At 43.4% G+C, this 13,623-nt stretch overlaps 2 protein-coding genes across 4 annotated transcripts; both read right to left on the bottom strand.

Moving 5' to 3' along the window:
- Nucleotides 1-3,917: 3,917 nt before the first annotated feature.
- On the bottom strand, nt 3,918-8,020 carry LOC120049589 (RNA-binding protein 4.1-like). 3 transcript variants are annotated; one of them, XM_038995882.1, is made up of 4 exons: nt 7,817-8,020; nt 6,623-7,047; nt 4,917-5,781; nt 4,559-4,673 (listed from the first exon to the last, which is right to left on the bottom strand). In XM_038995882.1, the coding sequence occupies exons 2-3, from the start codon at nt 7,032-7,034 to the stop codon at nt 4,937-4,939; spliced, it is 1,257 nt and encodes a 418-aa protein (XP_038851810.1). In that variant the 5' UTR covers nt 7,035-7,047; nt 7,817-8,020; the 3' UTR covers nt 4,559-4,673; nt 4,917-4,936. The 3 variants fall into 3 exon arrangements, with proteins under 3 accessions (XP_038851812.1, XP_038851810.1, XP_038851811.1); XM_038995884.1 differs by lacking the exon at nt 4,917-5,781 and having other exon boundaries at nt 3,918-4,673; XM_038995883.1 differs by lacking the exon at nt 7,817-8,020 and having other exon boundaries at nt 6,623-7,803.
- A 94-nt stretch (nt 8,021-8,114) lies between these two features.
- LOC120049590 (RNA-binding protein 4.1-like) lies at nt 8,115-12,540 on the bottom strand. Its single transcript, XM_038995885.1, has 4 exons — nt 12,439-12,540; nt 11,256-11,691; nt 10,117-10,935; nt 8,115-9,865 (listed from the first exon to the last, which is right to left on the bottom strand). Exons 2-3 carry the CDS (start codon nt 11,665-11,667, stop codon nt 10,133-10,135), a joined length of 1,215 nt encoding a protein of 404 aa, XP_038851813.1. The 5' UTR covers nt 11,668-11,691; nt 12,439-12,540; the 3' UTR covers nt 8,115-9,865; nt 10,117-10,132.
- Nucleotides 12,541-13,623: the final 1,083 nt, after the last annotated feature.

Genomic DNA, 13,623 nt, shown 5'->3' with positions numbered 1-13,623 from the left:
ACATGATTCCATATGTGTTATTTCATAGTTTTGATGTCTTCACTACTATTCTACAATTTAGAAAATATAAAAAAATAAAGAAAAACCCTTGAATGAGTAGGTGTGTCCAAACGTTTGACTGGTACTTTATTTGTATGCCGAATAAAAATCTAAAAGCAACATGAATCAATTTCAACGATTTACTGAGTTACAGTTCATATAAGGAAATCAGTCAAGTGAAATAAATAAATTAGGCCCTCATCTATTGATTTCACAAGACTGGGCAGGGGCGCAGCCATGGTTGGGTGTAAGCCCACCAACTTGGGAGCCAGGTCCAGCCAATCAGAAGGATTTTCCCCACAAATGGGCTTTATTACAGACAGAAATACTCTTCAAAATCATCAGCTGTTCGGGTGGCTGGTCTCAGACGATCTCGCAGGTGAAGAAGCTGGATGTGGATGTCCTGGGCTGGTGTGGTTACACGTGGTCTGCGGTTGTGAGGCCGGTTGGACGTACTGCCAAATTCTCTAGAACAACGTTGGAGGCGGCTTATGGTGGAGAAATTAACATTAAATTATCTGGCAACAGCTCTGGTGGACATTCCTGCAGTCAGCATGCCAATTTCCTGCTCCTTCAACTTGACACATCTGTGTTGTGTGACAAAACTGCACATTTTAGAGTGGCTTTTCTCCCCAGCACAAGGTGCACCTGTGTAATCACCATGCTATTTAATCAGCTTCTTGACATGTCACACCTGTCAGGTGGATGGATTATCTTGGCAAAGGAGAAATGCTCACTAATAGGGATGTAAATAAATGTGTGCACAAAATTAGAGAATTAAGCTTTTTGTGCGTACGGAACATTTCTGGGATCTTTAATTTCAGCTCATCAACATGGTACCAACACTTTACATGTTGCGGTTATATTTTGGTTCAGTATATACAGTTGAAGTCAGAAGTTTACATACACTTAGGTTGCAGTCATTAAAACTCGTTTTTCAACCACTCCACAAATTTCTTGTCAATAAACTATAGTTTTGGCAAGTCGGTTATGACATGTACTTTGTGCATGACACAAGTAATTTTTCCAACAATTGTCTACAGACAGATTACTTCACTTAAACGTGGATTTTCACCAAAACGTTTGACCCAAGTTAAATACTGTCTTTCAAAGATAATTCGTAAAAATCCAAATAACTTCACAGATCTTCATTGTAAAGGGTTTAAACACTGTTTCCCATGCTTGTTCAATGAACCATAAACAATTAATGAACATGCACCTGTGGAACGGTCGTTAAGACTAACAGCTTACAGACAGTAGGCAATTAAGATCACAGTTGTGAAAACTATGGACACTAAAGAGGCCTTTCTACTGACTCTGAAAAACACCAAAAGAAAGATGCCCAGGGTCCCTGCTCATATGCGTGAACGTGCCTTAGGCATGCTGCAAGGAGGCATGCGGACTGCAGATGTGGCCGGGGCAATACATTTTAATGTCCGTAATGTGAGATGCCTAAGACAGCGCTACAGGGAGACAAGACGGACAGCTGATCGTCCTCTCAATGGCAGACCACATGTAACAACACCTGCACAGGATCGAAACAACACACCTGCGGGACAGGTACAGGATGGCAACAACAACTGCCCTAGTTACACCAGGAACGCACAATCACCCCATCAGTGCTCAGACTGTCCGCAATAGGCTGAGAGAGGCTGGACTGAGGGCTTGTAGGCCTGTTGTAAGGCAGGTCCTCACCAGACATCACCGACAACAACGTCACCTATGGGCACAAACCCACCATCGCTGGACCAGACAGGACTGGCAAAAAGTGCTCTTCACTGACGAGTCACGGTTTTGTCTCACCAGGGGTGATGGTCGGATTCGCGTTTAACGTCGAAGGAATGAGCGTTACACCGAGGCCTGTACTCTGGAGCGGGACCGATTTGGAGGTGGCGGGTTCGTCATGGTCTGGGGCGGTGTGTTACATCATCATCGGACTGAGCTTGTTGTCATTGCAGGCAATCTCAACGCTGTGCGTTACAGGGAAGCCATCCTCCTCCCTCATGTGGTACCCTTCCTGCAAGCTCATCCTGACATGACCCTCCAGCATGACAATGCTACCAGCTTTACTGCTCGTTCCGTGCGTGATTTCCTGCAAGACAGGAATGTCAGTGTTCTGCCATGGCCAGCGAAGAGCCCGGATCTCAATCCCATTGAGCACGTCTGGAACCTGTTGAATCAGAGGGTGGTGAGGACTAGGGCCATTTCCCCCAGAAATGTCCGGGAAATTGCAGGTGCCTTGGTGGAAGAATGTGGTAACATCTCACAGCAAGAATTGGCAAATCTGCTGTAGTCCATGAGGAGATGCACTGCAGTTCTTAATGCAGCTGGTGGCCACACCAGATACTGACTGTTACTTTTGATTTTTGACCCCCCTTTGTTCAGGGACACATGAATCCTTTTCTGTTAGTCACATGTCTGTGGAACTTTTTCAGTTTATGTCTCAGTTGTCGAATCTTATGTTCATACAAATATTAACACATGTTAAGTTTGCTAAAAATAAACGCAGTCAACAGTGAGAGGACATTTCTTTTTTTGCTGAGTTTGTGCCTTTCAAATCATTTCCAATCAATTGAATTTACCACAGGTGGACTCCAATAAAGTTGGAGAAACATCTCAAGGATGATCAATGGAAACAGGATGCACATGAGCTCAATTTCTAGTCTCATAGCAAAGGGTCTTAATACTTATGTCAATAAGGTATGTTTTTAATACATTTGCAAGAATTGCTTTGTCATAATGTGGCATTGTGTGTAGATTGCTGAGGGAATTTTTTTATTTAATCAATTTTAGAATAAGGCAGTAACGTAACAAAATGTGGAAAAAGTCAAAGGGTCTAAATACTTTCCGAAGGCAATGTATAGGTCCATTATCTGTTCTACCTACTTTCTATTTAATTTTATTAATTTAAGTTGACACTGAACACGTTATTCCATCCTGAAAATGTAAAAAAACTCAAAGGTAATCCCGTGACCCACATGGACCCCTGCCGTGACCCACAGTTTAGTAACCACTGGACTAACCTTTTTCCAAGGGTTCATGCAGTTCACTTGTCACTTTGGATAGATACATTCTAATGAAAAAAGGCTTTGGGGGAAACAAACTTCACATTTACAAAAAAAAAAGTAGGATTAAAATGATCACCACTCTGTACTGCAAATACTAAATCACTATATTGCAAAACCAAGTTCAAGTTGGTGCGTAGTCTTTTCTTGATTTTATATGTATTATAATTATTTACACAGCCAGCATTTCAAATCATCAAACCCATATGTATACTTAACCAAATGGTATGTAATAACACGATTTACCCATGAGGCACAAACACTGAAGGAACCTTTTCAGAAACCAATTTGTGGATTATAAACTGGGTGGTTCGAGCACTTAATGCTGATTGAATGATAGCCGTGGTATATCAGACCATATACCACGGCTATGACAAAACATTTATTTTTATTGCTCTAATTATGTTGGTACCAAGTTTATAATAGTAATAAGGCACCTCTGAGGTTAGTGGCATATGGTCAATATACCACGTCTAAGTGCTATATCCAGGCCCTTCGCGTTGCGTTGTGTGTAAAAACAGCCCTTATCCGTAGGTATATTGGCCATATACCACACCTTCTCGTGCCTTATTGCCTAATTAACCACCTATAAAAGGTGTGCTAACTAGTGTACAGGACAATGTTACCAATATCATGCATGAGTAACTGAGGAGCAATAAACTAAAATGTGAGCAGTTGTGTTCATTCTGCTGCTGACATTCTAGGGGGAAAACAACTACCTTCCAAGCTCACCTACTACCGTCCAAAAGAAGAATGGGGTGGTGAACAAAACATGGTAAGAAATCACAAATCAAAAGACAAATAACTTTTCAGACAGTGACTTTATTGAGAAACAGATGGACAGAAATTTTTCTCATATCATCATTCAGTACAAATGGTGCCAAATCCACTTCTAAAATACTGATTTTGTCAAGATTGAATGGGTTCATGGGGCCGGCCCATGGTGATGTATAAGCCTACACAACAGTTTGGAAATGTTCTAAAACTAAAAATCTATTCAAAGTGTAATATTTCATTCACACACAATTTGAATAATACTGTAACATTTGAAGTGAAACATTTTCTTTGATACAGGTACAATTCAGCCAAAAAGCAGGATTTGGTCATTTGTCCATTGAGGCCCCTACCCTAGGTGAAAAGTAGAATTAGATGTGTATTATTTACACATTCATTCACAATACCTATGTATTTCGATGGTTTTAAAATGAATTATAACATAATTAGCAAATGATTGCATTTATCACAATAATGCATACAACTGCTACCTAAAGTCAACTGCATTGGATGATTCAACTGGTGCTACTTCTCTTATAACTGCAGGACTCACATTCAAATCAAAACAATGTGTACTTGGTTGCTTTTTGTAAAAAAAAAAAAAAAATTCTATGTACATTCTGCTTTTAGTGGGGAAATACAAACGTTACTAAGCGATCAGTTGACACACGAGACAGATACCGAACAGGGAAGCTAAATGTCTGCACTTTCACAGTCCCGCGATTGCAGCCAAAGCCGAAATGCATCGTGAGTCGAAACAAAGATGGTCAACCGAGCACGAGACTGTCGCGATACCTGAAAAGAGAGCATACCAAATAGTAACATGGTCACCCACAAGATGCATTTAAGTTCTACGGCACGCATTCTCTTCTATTTGATCAACAAGCTTGATGGGCATCAGACTTATCAATCAACGTCAAGACAGAAAACCTGACCTTTACCTAGGAAATAAACTATCAAAACACCCAGTGTTTACATTAATACCAGTTCCCTGGGAACTTAATCACGCTAACCTGTGAAAGCTAAATCAGGTCTCACCTGGACAGGAGGGAGAAAGGTTAGTAAGCATATCGCGCCCGCTCGGCGTAGGGGTCCCGCGGGATGTCGTAAGCCGAGCTTCTGGGGAGAGAGGGCACCGGGGAGAGGCGCGCGCGCTCGTACGCCTCGGTAGGTATTCGCCGGAATGGGCTCCGGTCGCGGGAGTAGTATGAGGAGAGGGGTGCTGGTGGAGAAGGGAGAGGACGGCGCTCGTATAGGTCGGGGCTAGAGGGAGGCAGGCGCTCCCTCATTATGGCCGAGGAGAAACGGTACGGTGGGCTGGGCAAAGGAACAGACCGGCGCTCTTCGAAATAACTGGCTCCATACGGGCGAGCCCGGTACTTCTCGTAGAAGTCCACGGCACCATACGGATCCCGGTCCTCGTACGATGACCGCCGCACAGGGTAGGCTGGGACCACGCCGTGGCTCCAGCTGCTGCCTCCGTACGCTGCCTCGCTGGCATACACCCGGGCCATGCTATGTTCGGCGGCGCTCATTCCGTAACCCAGCGGAAGCCCGTAACCCAATGTGCTTTCATAGCCTGCGGCCCTGCCGTACCCGGGCGCACCGCCAAAGCCGTGCGCGGGAGAATAGCTTCCACTGTAAACTGGATCACTGCCACTGTAACCTGGATCGCCGACACTCAAGCCCCGGTGATAACCGCAGCCACCGCCGAACCTAGGGGCACCGCCATTGAATCCGTCAGAGCTTGGCTCGGCACCCTCTCTGTAGTTGCCCGAAGTGTCGAGCGGGCACTCTTTGGACCAGTGGCCTTCCTGCCCGCACCGATAACAACCTGTCCTCTCTCCCATGCCCGGCGTAGTACGCAGGCGGCTAGTCGAAAGCTTCACGCTCATCAGTTTGCCTTAAAAAAGAAAAACGCAAGAGTTTACCACGATACAACAAACTGTCCCATCTATGCACATGCTCTACGGAATCAGATAAAAGCCAGGCATGAATTAGAACACCACCCTCATAACATTCATCTTGGAACTCCTTTGAAAGTGAACTCCGACAACTGTTCCACGTTCTATGAATAAGCTACCTTCTTATTTATCATCACTATTAGAATTCCTAAAACCAGGTGTCAAGCATGGATTACACTTGAGGCCCATGCGATTTTCATAGAGTTGGGTATGGCTGCCTTTTCCTGTTACGCTCCTTGTCTATGGAAAAGCCTGCAGACTAAACTTAAACTTGAGACTTGTCCTCCTTACTCATTTTAAATATTTATTGGAGCATTTTTATTTTTGTACTGCTTGTAACTGTTTCGGGTAATGCAAGTTTTTGTGCTGTTAGTAGAATAACTTGTGTAAATGAAATCTATTGCTGTATTTTTTTGTATTATCTGTGATCGTTTTGTTTGTCTTGTTTAGGTACAATAATTAAAAAGCTTTGTGTAAACATGTATATGCAGGGCCCAGCTGTAAAAGAGACCTTGGTCTCAGTCTGTGTTCCTTGTTGAAATAAAGGTAAAATAATGCAGGCAAATCTAGAGTCCAAATTCTTGCCTGAAGTTGGGGGAAATGTGTACAACGTGTTGGATGTATTTTGAGATAGTAAGGGACAGTCAAGCGCTCTTTCACCACTTACATTTATCCATGACTTACCCATCAGTTTTGTTAGTGAATAGAACTCATTCTAATTACCAGGGGCATACCTACACCACACTGGCAACTGACCAACCAAGCCCTGTATGAGTTCACCTTGGAAGGCTGTGTTGTCCAGCCCACTGATGGCCTCCATGGCATCCTCCACACGCTCCAAGTGGACAAAGGCGTAGTCCTTCACTATGTCACACTCCACCACGGGGCCGTACTCCTCAAACTTTGCCCGCATCTCTTGGTTAGTGCAGCTGCTGTTGATATTGCCCACGTGCAGCTTGGTGGTGTCTTTGGGTCTGCCGCGGCTCATCTCCACGTTCATCTGCTCCCCGTTGAGCTCATAGTGGTGGAGGTTCTTGATGGCCTCCTCCGCTTCAGCTTTGTCCTTCATGTGCACAAAGCCAAAGTTCTTGACGATGTCACACTCAGAGACCTTTCCATACTGGGAGAAGAGGGAGCGCAGCTCCTCTGCCATGGTGTCTGGAGACAAGTTCCCAATGAAGATTTTCACCATGGTGATGCTCCCACTTCAGTATATGAACAATGGAAGAGGATTAGACAAAGGAAATAATTTGATTAAAACAACAACAAAAAAACTCTTGGCTTAGGGAGTCTTATGAACCTAAAAGTATATTGAGTAACCTATTAAAATATCAAATGTTTGATCAATAAGCTAGTGTCTTAGGACTCTCTTTATGCATTGTTGTCGAGTCTCGTCGCATGTGTTTTGTTCTAATATATATATATATATTATCCCAGCCCCGCATGAGGTGTTTTGCCTTAGGTAGGCCGTCAATGTAAATACGAATGTTGTTGTTCACAGACATGCCTAGTTAAATAAAAATGCACTATGCAGTGTAAGTGAATGCATTGGGTCATAAGTAGGAGGACCAGTTATTAACCAATCACAATGCTGTTTTTTGCAACAGAGGTTATGCTTAGGAACTGAACAAGCTGTACATTGCTCATTCATTCAGGCCCCCGAACTAACATTAACAATTTCAGCGACCAGCATCTTTGCACGTGTACTCGTTTGGAACGTGCATGAGAGCTAGCGACACTATTGCAGACAAGCTAGTAATTGCCTTTTGTGGCAACGCTAGCAAGTGTGTCGTCTGTCTGTGCATGCACAACGAGCATGCTACGCTAACAATAGATCCGAAACGCGTTGCATTATGGTCATATGATTTTACATAGTTGTATTTCATATTTGTGCTGGTTGCAACGGCAATACCTAACATGACATTAAAATGAATGGATAGCTAGCTAGATTACATGTTCTATATTGCTTCGTACCTTTCGCGGTGGACTCACTGGGTTGATGCCACTAGTTTCCGAAGGGCTGAAATGGCTCCTCTGCCCGCGTTTGCTACCTACCGCACAATCTCTATCCAGCCTCTCACAAGGCAGAACCAGATCGGGTTTCAAAATCAGACCTGTTAATTGGCCGAAAGGACAATTGTTTTTTTCTTCTTGATGTAGTACCTATCATCAGGTTTTATAGTAAGTATCATCTGAAAAGTATTGTCAATGCATTATCAAGTATAGATGTGGAAAAAGTCCGGATGTCTCGAGAGGATAAATACAAATATGATTCTCACCAAAATACATTTTGGTTTATTAAAAAATAAAATGCATAAAACGTACACGCTTTGACTGTAGGAAATATACCAACTACAACAATTGCCATAAGAACTGAGCAGACAGATGCTCTGTTTAGACAGGCCGCCCAATTCTGATAATTTCCCCACAAATTTGTCTTTGACCAATCACAGCTCTTTTTGTATATCAGAATAGGGCTGCCCATCAAAACGCAGACTAAGGCACCCCAAGAAAGTGATCAGACTAGAGCCCATTATATCTCAATGGTAATGTCATGTAAGTAAGCATTTCACCGTAAGGTCTACATTTGTTGTATTCGGCGCATGTGACAAAGTTTGATTTGATAGCAATGCCAGTTATGCTCATGTTATTTACTGTATTCAACATGTTTGTGTCTAGAAATAAATATTACATTAATAGAGGACAATTTTGGATTATTAAAGCTTGGTTTGTTAGAAACAATATTTAGATTGTTGAAACAAGCCTCTTAAATTTGAATTTCAGACTGGACCATCCTAATCATGCAAAAATAGTTACTCTTGGAAGTGTATTAAACATGCACTTTTCCAATGAGTACCAACCGATTGCTTATTTTGGTTAGGAAACGCAAACTGTTTTTAGCCCTGCAAACACACCCAAAATAATTCTAAAGCTGGAATGTTGTCTTGGGATAATGACAATGTTGTGACAGCAGATATTAACCAAAGAATGATTGAGGCCTCTAGTGGCCAAAAGCTGTACTGGTATGGGCAGCACCATAGAGGGCTTCCACCATTTTAATATAGACAACTGGGTGGGACTTCCAACTTCATTGGTTGATCCCTCCTGGTGTCGTGTCCAACCAGGTCATCAGGAGGGAACAGCCAATTGTGTAGAGAATTGACTACCTCAAAATGGATGTCTCAATGGCGCTACCCATGCGGCCACAAATGCTATAATGGCACAGATGCAAAGATGAGTCCTCTATCTCAATGATATTAACTCAAGATAGCAAAAGCAGTATGACAACAGGATCTCCTCTACACTAAGTAGAACATCCTCCTTTAACAAAATGAAAGTTATAAAATCCAGTGGATGAATTTCACAGATTGTTCTGGGGAATATTCATACCCGCCTATTCTTACATTGCTTTCCCAGGGGGAAAACATTTAAATAGGGGAAAAAAATGTTAAATGACTACTGCGCTATACACGGCATGAAGTTTTAAATGAATAGTTGAAGAAACCAATTAAATGAAAAGATATTTCTCAAAAAGGATAAATATTTCTCTAAACTACGGTCACCTCAATCCGACAAGTAAAAAATGTGGCAAATTCAGAGGCCAATTTGCTTTGACGATTTTAAATCACAAGGGGGAGAGGAAAAAACACATTTAAAATCCCCCCCAAAAAACATGACCCACACAAACTAACAAAGCGATTTGAAAGCCGGTATAATTAAGCTAGTATTAACATCAAACTGTAGAAATGCCACACTGGTGGTTTTCGATAGCAAACAGGCGTTGTAACTGACAACTAAAATAAAGGAAGAATGTGGAGTGGTGTGGACTGATTGGTTAGTTGAGAGGATTATTCGTCTGCCGGCACCGGTGCCAGGAAGATGCACACGCCAATTTCCGTCCGCGTCACTCTCGCGTCACCACATTCCGAGTCGCGAAAGGTTTGTTTGCGGCACAGCTCGATGGAACCATGCAGCTGGGAGGAGGAATGGTAGCAAAGGAAAAGTCCGGCATTTCATACACACCTAGAAAAAGAGCAGAGCATTCGCTTTGAGAAATGGGATGGTGTCTCACGGTTTAAAAAGCACTGTGTGGGGGGGGGGGGGATCTTAGTTCTTGTTCTTCATTGAAGAAATATAAAGATGAACACGAGTCTACAGTATCCCAGTCCCCACTGTAACATCATCAAGTACCTGTTTTACAATAAATGGAACGCACCATTCCAGAACACACTCACCCACAGGAATGGGTTAGTATTCCTAGTTGATTGGCTCACCTTGGCAGTGTGTGGCTCAGTAAGCATAGCGTGCCCGATCGGTGTAGGGGTCCCTGGCCCGCGGGACGGCGTACGAAGAGCTTCTGGAGGACGACACCGGGGACAGCCGCGAGCGCTCGTAACCATAGCTGTCAGAGGCGACGGCCACTCGTCTGATCGGGCTGCGGTCTCGCAAGTAGTACGAGGCGGCCGCCGAGGGTGGTGGTAGCGGGCGGCGCTCGTACGGGTCGATACTAGAGGAGAGCCTTGAGAGGGAGGAAGAGGGGGGAGGGGGAGGTGGGATATAGCCGAGGCGGCGCTCTTCAAAATAGCTTGAGCCGTATGGCCGTGCTCTGTACTTCTCGTAATAGTCAACACTGCTGCTGTAGTGGTCTCGCTCGTAGGCCGATGCCCTTTCAGGATAGGAGCTCGGAAGCCTGCCGCTGTACCGATCCCTGGCATCTGCGCTGTACTCCCGAGCAGAGCCATAGCTAGGCCTACGGCTCAGAGGGGGAGGCCCCCCCAGGTAACTGGACGCTCTGCTATACCCTAGCCCGCCCATGTAGTCGGATGCCGCAGCTCTGGGGGGCATCCCGTAGCCACTAGGGTATCCGCCGCCACCCCTGCTGAAACCCCGTGGGAAGCCCCTGCCGCGGCCCCTCATTGGGCCACCCCCGGGTCGGTCATCGCGGTCACTGTAGCTACCGCCATTCTGACCGCCGTTAGGGCAGTCTTTCGACCAGTGACCCTGTTTCCCACAGACATAGCAGCCGGTTTGAGCTCCCATTCCCGGGACCGTGCGCAGGCGACTGGTGGACAGTTGTACGCTCATCAGCTTGCCTTTTGAGGAGAGAGAAGAGACGCATGAGACCGTTGGCTTCTGACACGCTCCACTGCTTCTTAACGACTAAAGTTATTTTCTTATTGCAAATACTTATATATTAGCATCAATTGGTTCACCTGCACTGTTACGTTGAAACCGAATAAAAGAACCACGGAAAAGACCCAACCTTATTGCCGTTACTTATTAATTGACCTCAGAATTAAACCAAAATGCTATAGCGGCATCACGTTACGACCTTTATGCCATCTAAAAAGGAAGTGTATTCTGTAACTACGGAGAGCACAGACTATCTGCTCTCTTCTGCCTGCGGGTTCACCTTGGAAGGCTGTGTTGTCCAGCCCACTGATGGCCTCCATGGCATCATCCACAGACTCCATGTGGACAAAGGCGTAGTCCTTCACTATGTCAGCCTCAACCACAGGGCCATAAGCCTCAAACTTGGTCTTCAGCTCCTCATTGGTGCAACCCTCTGGGATGTTACTGACATGCAGCTTGGTGGTTGACTTTGGTCTGCCGCGGCTCATCTCCACGTTCATCTGAGCCCCGTTTAGCTCATAGTGGTGGAGGTTCTTGATGGCCTCCTCCGCTTCAGCTTTGTCCTTCATGTGCACAAAGCCAAAGTTCTTGACAATATCACACTCAGATATCTTTCCATACTCAGAGAAGAGAGTGCGTAGCTCCTCCTGCGTGGTTCCGGAGGCGAGATTGCCTATGAAGATTTTCACCATCTTCAAATCAGAATGTTGTTATTCCTGGAAGGGGAGACAAGCAGTTTGTTTTTGTTTACCAAGTATATATCAAATATTTTTAGATTTAATTAAAGAACCACGTGTAGACTTAGCTTTACAAGACAGCCAACTTTCAAAAGTAGTATGATATTATTATAAGCGTTCTTTAATACGTCAAGAGAATAATATGTCAGCAAGTTCTGACGTAACATTAGCTAGTTAGCTAACGTTACTTCCGCAGCTAGCTGACCAGGCCAACTAGCAAACAGTTGTTTAGCATTGATGACTTGCCATTTCATCATTCATGGCTAGCTATCAAGATTATGTATAAATATTAATCTAGCAGCTAGCTTCAGAGGTTGCATCTAAAGTTTAATTTACCTCACTTTAGCCAGCTAACTTTGGCTAGCTTGCTATGCTCTGAGCTAACTGTGTTAATTATAATTTAAAAAAAATCTTATTTAGCTAAATCATGTGATAGAAAACTGGCTAACATTGGGCGATAGTCTGAAACCTCCAACTGAAATTCAAATGGTGTTGATAACCTAGCCAGCTAAGTTAGTTTGGTAGCCATTTGCGTTAGCTAGTATGCTACCGCCGATACTACAGTAGTTTTAGGAAGAAACGTTTGCGCGGTATGGTGCTAGCGTACCTAACTAGTTCCTACTTTTGGTCTAAAAAACACACCATGATAATATCGTACAGAATACCTTACTCCAAACTCTAACAACTTGTTAAATAAAATTAACCAATAACTGAAATGTCCCTCACCTGAACTATGAATTCAGCCGCCAATGAATGACTTCTGAAATGGCGTCGTGATGATTTTTCACCTTCTTCTTCTGTGGAATTACGGCGGTCCGCAAACATACCGTAGCACCACAGACAGAACAATGAAACAGATATTTTACCGGATGTGTAAATGTGAAGCATCCGCTTGGCTTTTCCACTCACAACCACTACTAAATTTGGTAGTGAGAAGATGAGACGAGATGGATTTTTACCGAAATTCTGCAAATGTTCTCATTGATGAAACATTTGATCACAATACAGTTTCTGTTGCCAAAACGATATCTGTGGACTGTTTTGTAGACTTTACCCTTTGCCAAAGTTTTTTTGTTAAAGTGCATGGTTTAGATGTATGCTAGAACGCGCAAACTATCTTTGGAAATAGTAATGGTGTCTTTTTGTGCCTCTAGTAAGCTTCTTCTTCTTTGATGTTTAACTTCGGTTGGCCTCCAATACATGTTGCATTACCGCCATCTACTAGATTGGAGTACAACTTCACTATACTTCCCTTGAAAAAAATAAACAAATACCCTACCATCTAACGCTACACTCACAAAATAAAAAAAACTCCCCTACTCCACAATGTAAATCTATTTAGTCCTACCTCATGCCAACAACCTGAAAGGATGGGACATCACCACTTAACACCCTGTAACTCTTCTGACGTCAAGTCCCGTACACTAAAATACAGTTGAAGTCGGAAGTTTACATACACTTAGGTTGGAGTCATTAAAACTCATTTTTCAACCACCCCACAAATTTCTTGTTAACAAACTATAGTTTTGGCAAGTCGGTTAGGATATGTACATTATGCATGACACAAGTAATTTTTCCAACAATTGTTTACAGACAGATTATTTCACTTATAATTCACTATATCACAATTCCAGTGGGTCAGAAGTTCACATACACTAAGTTGACTGTGCCTTTAAACAGCTTGGAAAACTCCAGAAAATGATGTCATGGCTTTAGAAGCTTCTGATAAGCTAATTGACTAAATTTGAGTCATTTGGATGTGTACCTGTGAATATATTTCAAGGCCATACCTTCAAACTCAGTGCCTTTTTGCTTGACATCATGGGAAAATCAAAAAGAAATCAGCCAAGACCTCAGACAAAAGAATTATAGACCTCCACAAGTCTGGTTCATCCTTGGGAGCATTTTCCA

Source organism: Salvelinus namaycush, chromosome 6, assembly GCF_016432855.1.
Source record: "Salvelinus namaycush isolate Seneca chromosome 6, SaNama_1.0, whole genome shotgun sequence".
NCBI classification, from domain to species: domain Eukaryota; kingdom Metazoa; phylum Chordata; class Actinopteri; order Salmoniformes; family Salmonidae; genus Salvelinus; species Salvelinus namaycush.
This window is presented reverse-complemented; position numbering and strand designations above follow the sequence as displayed.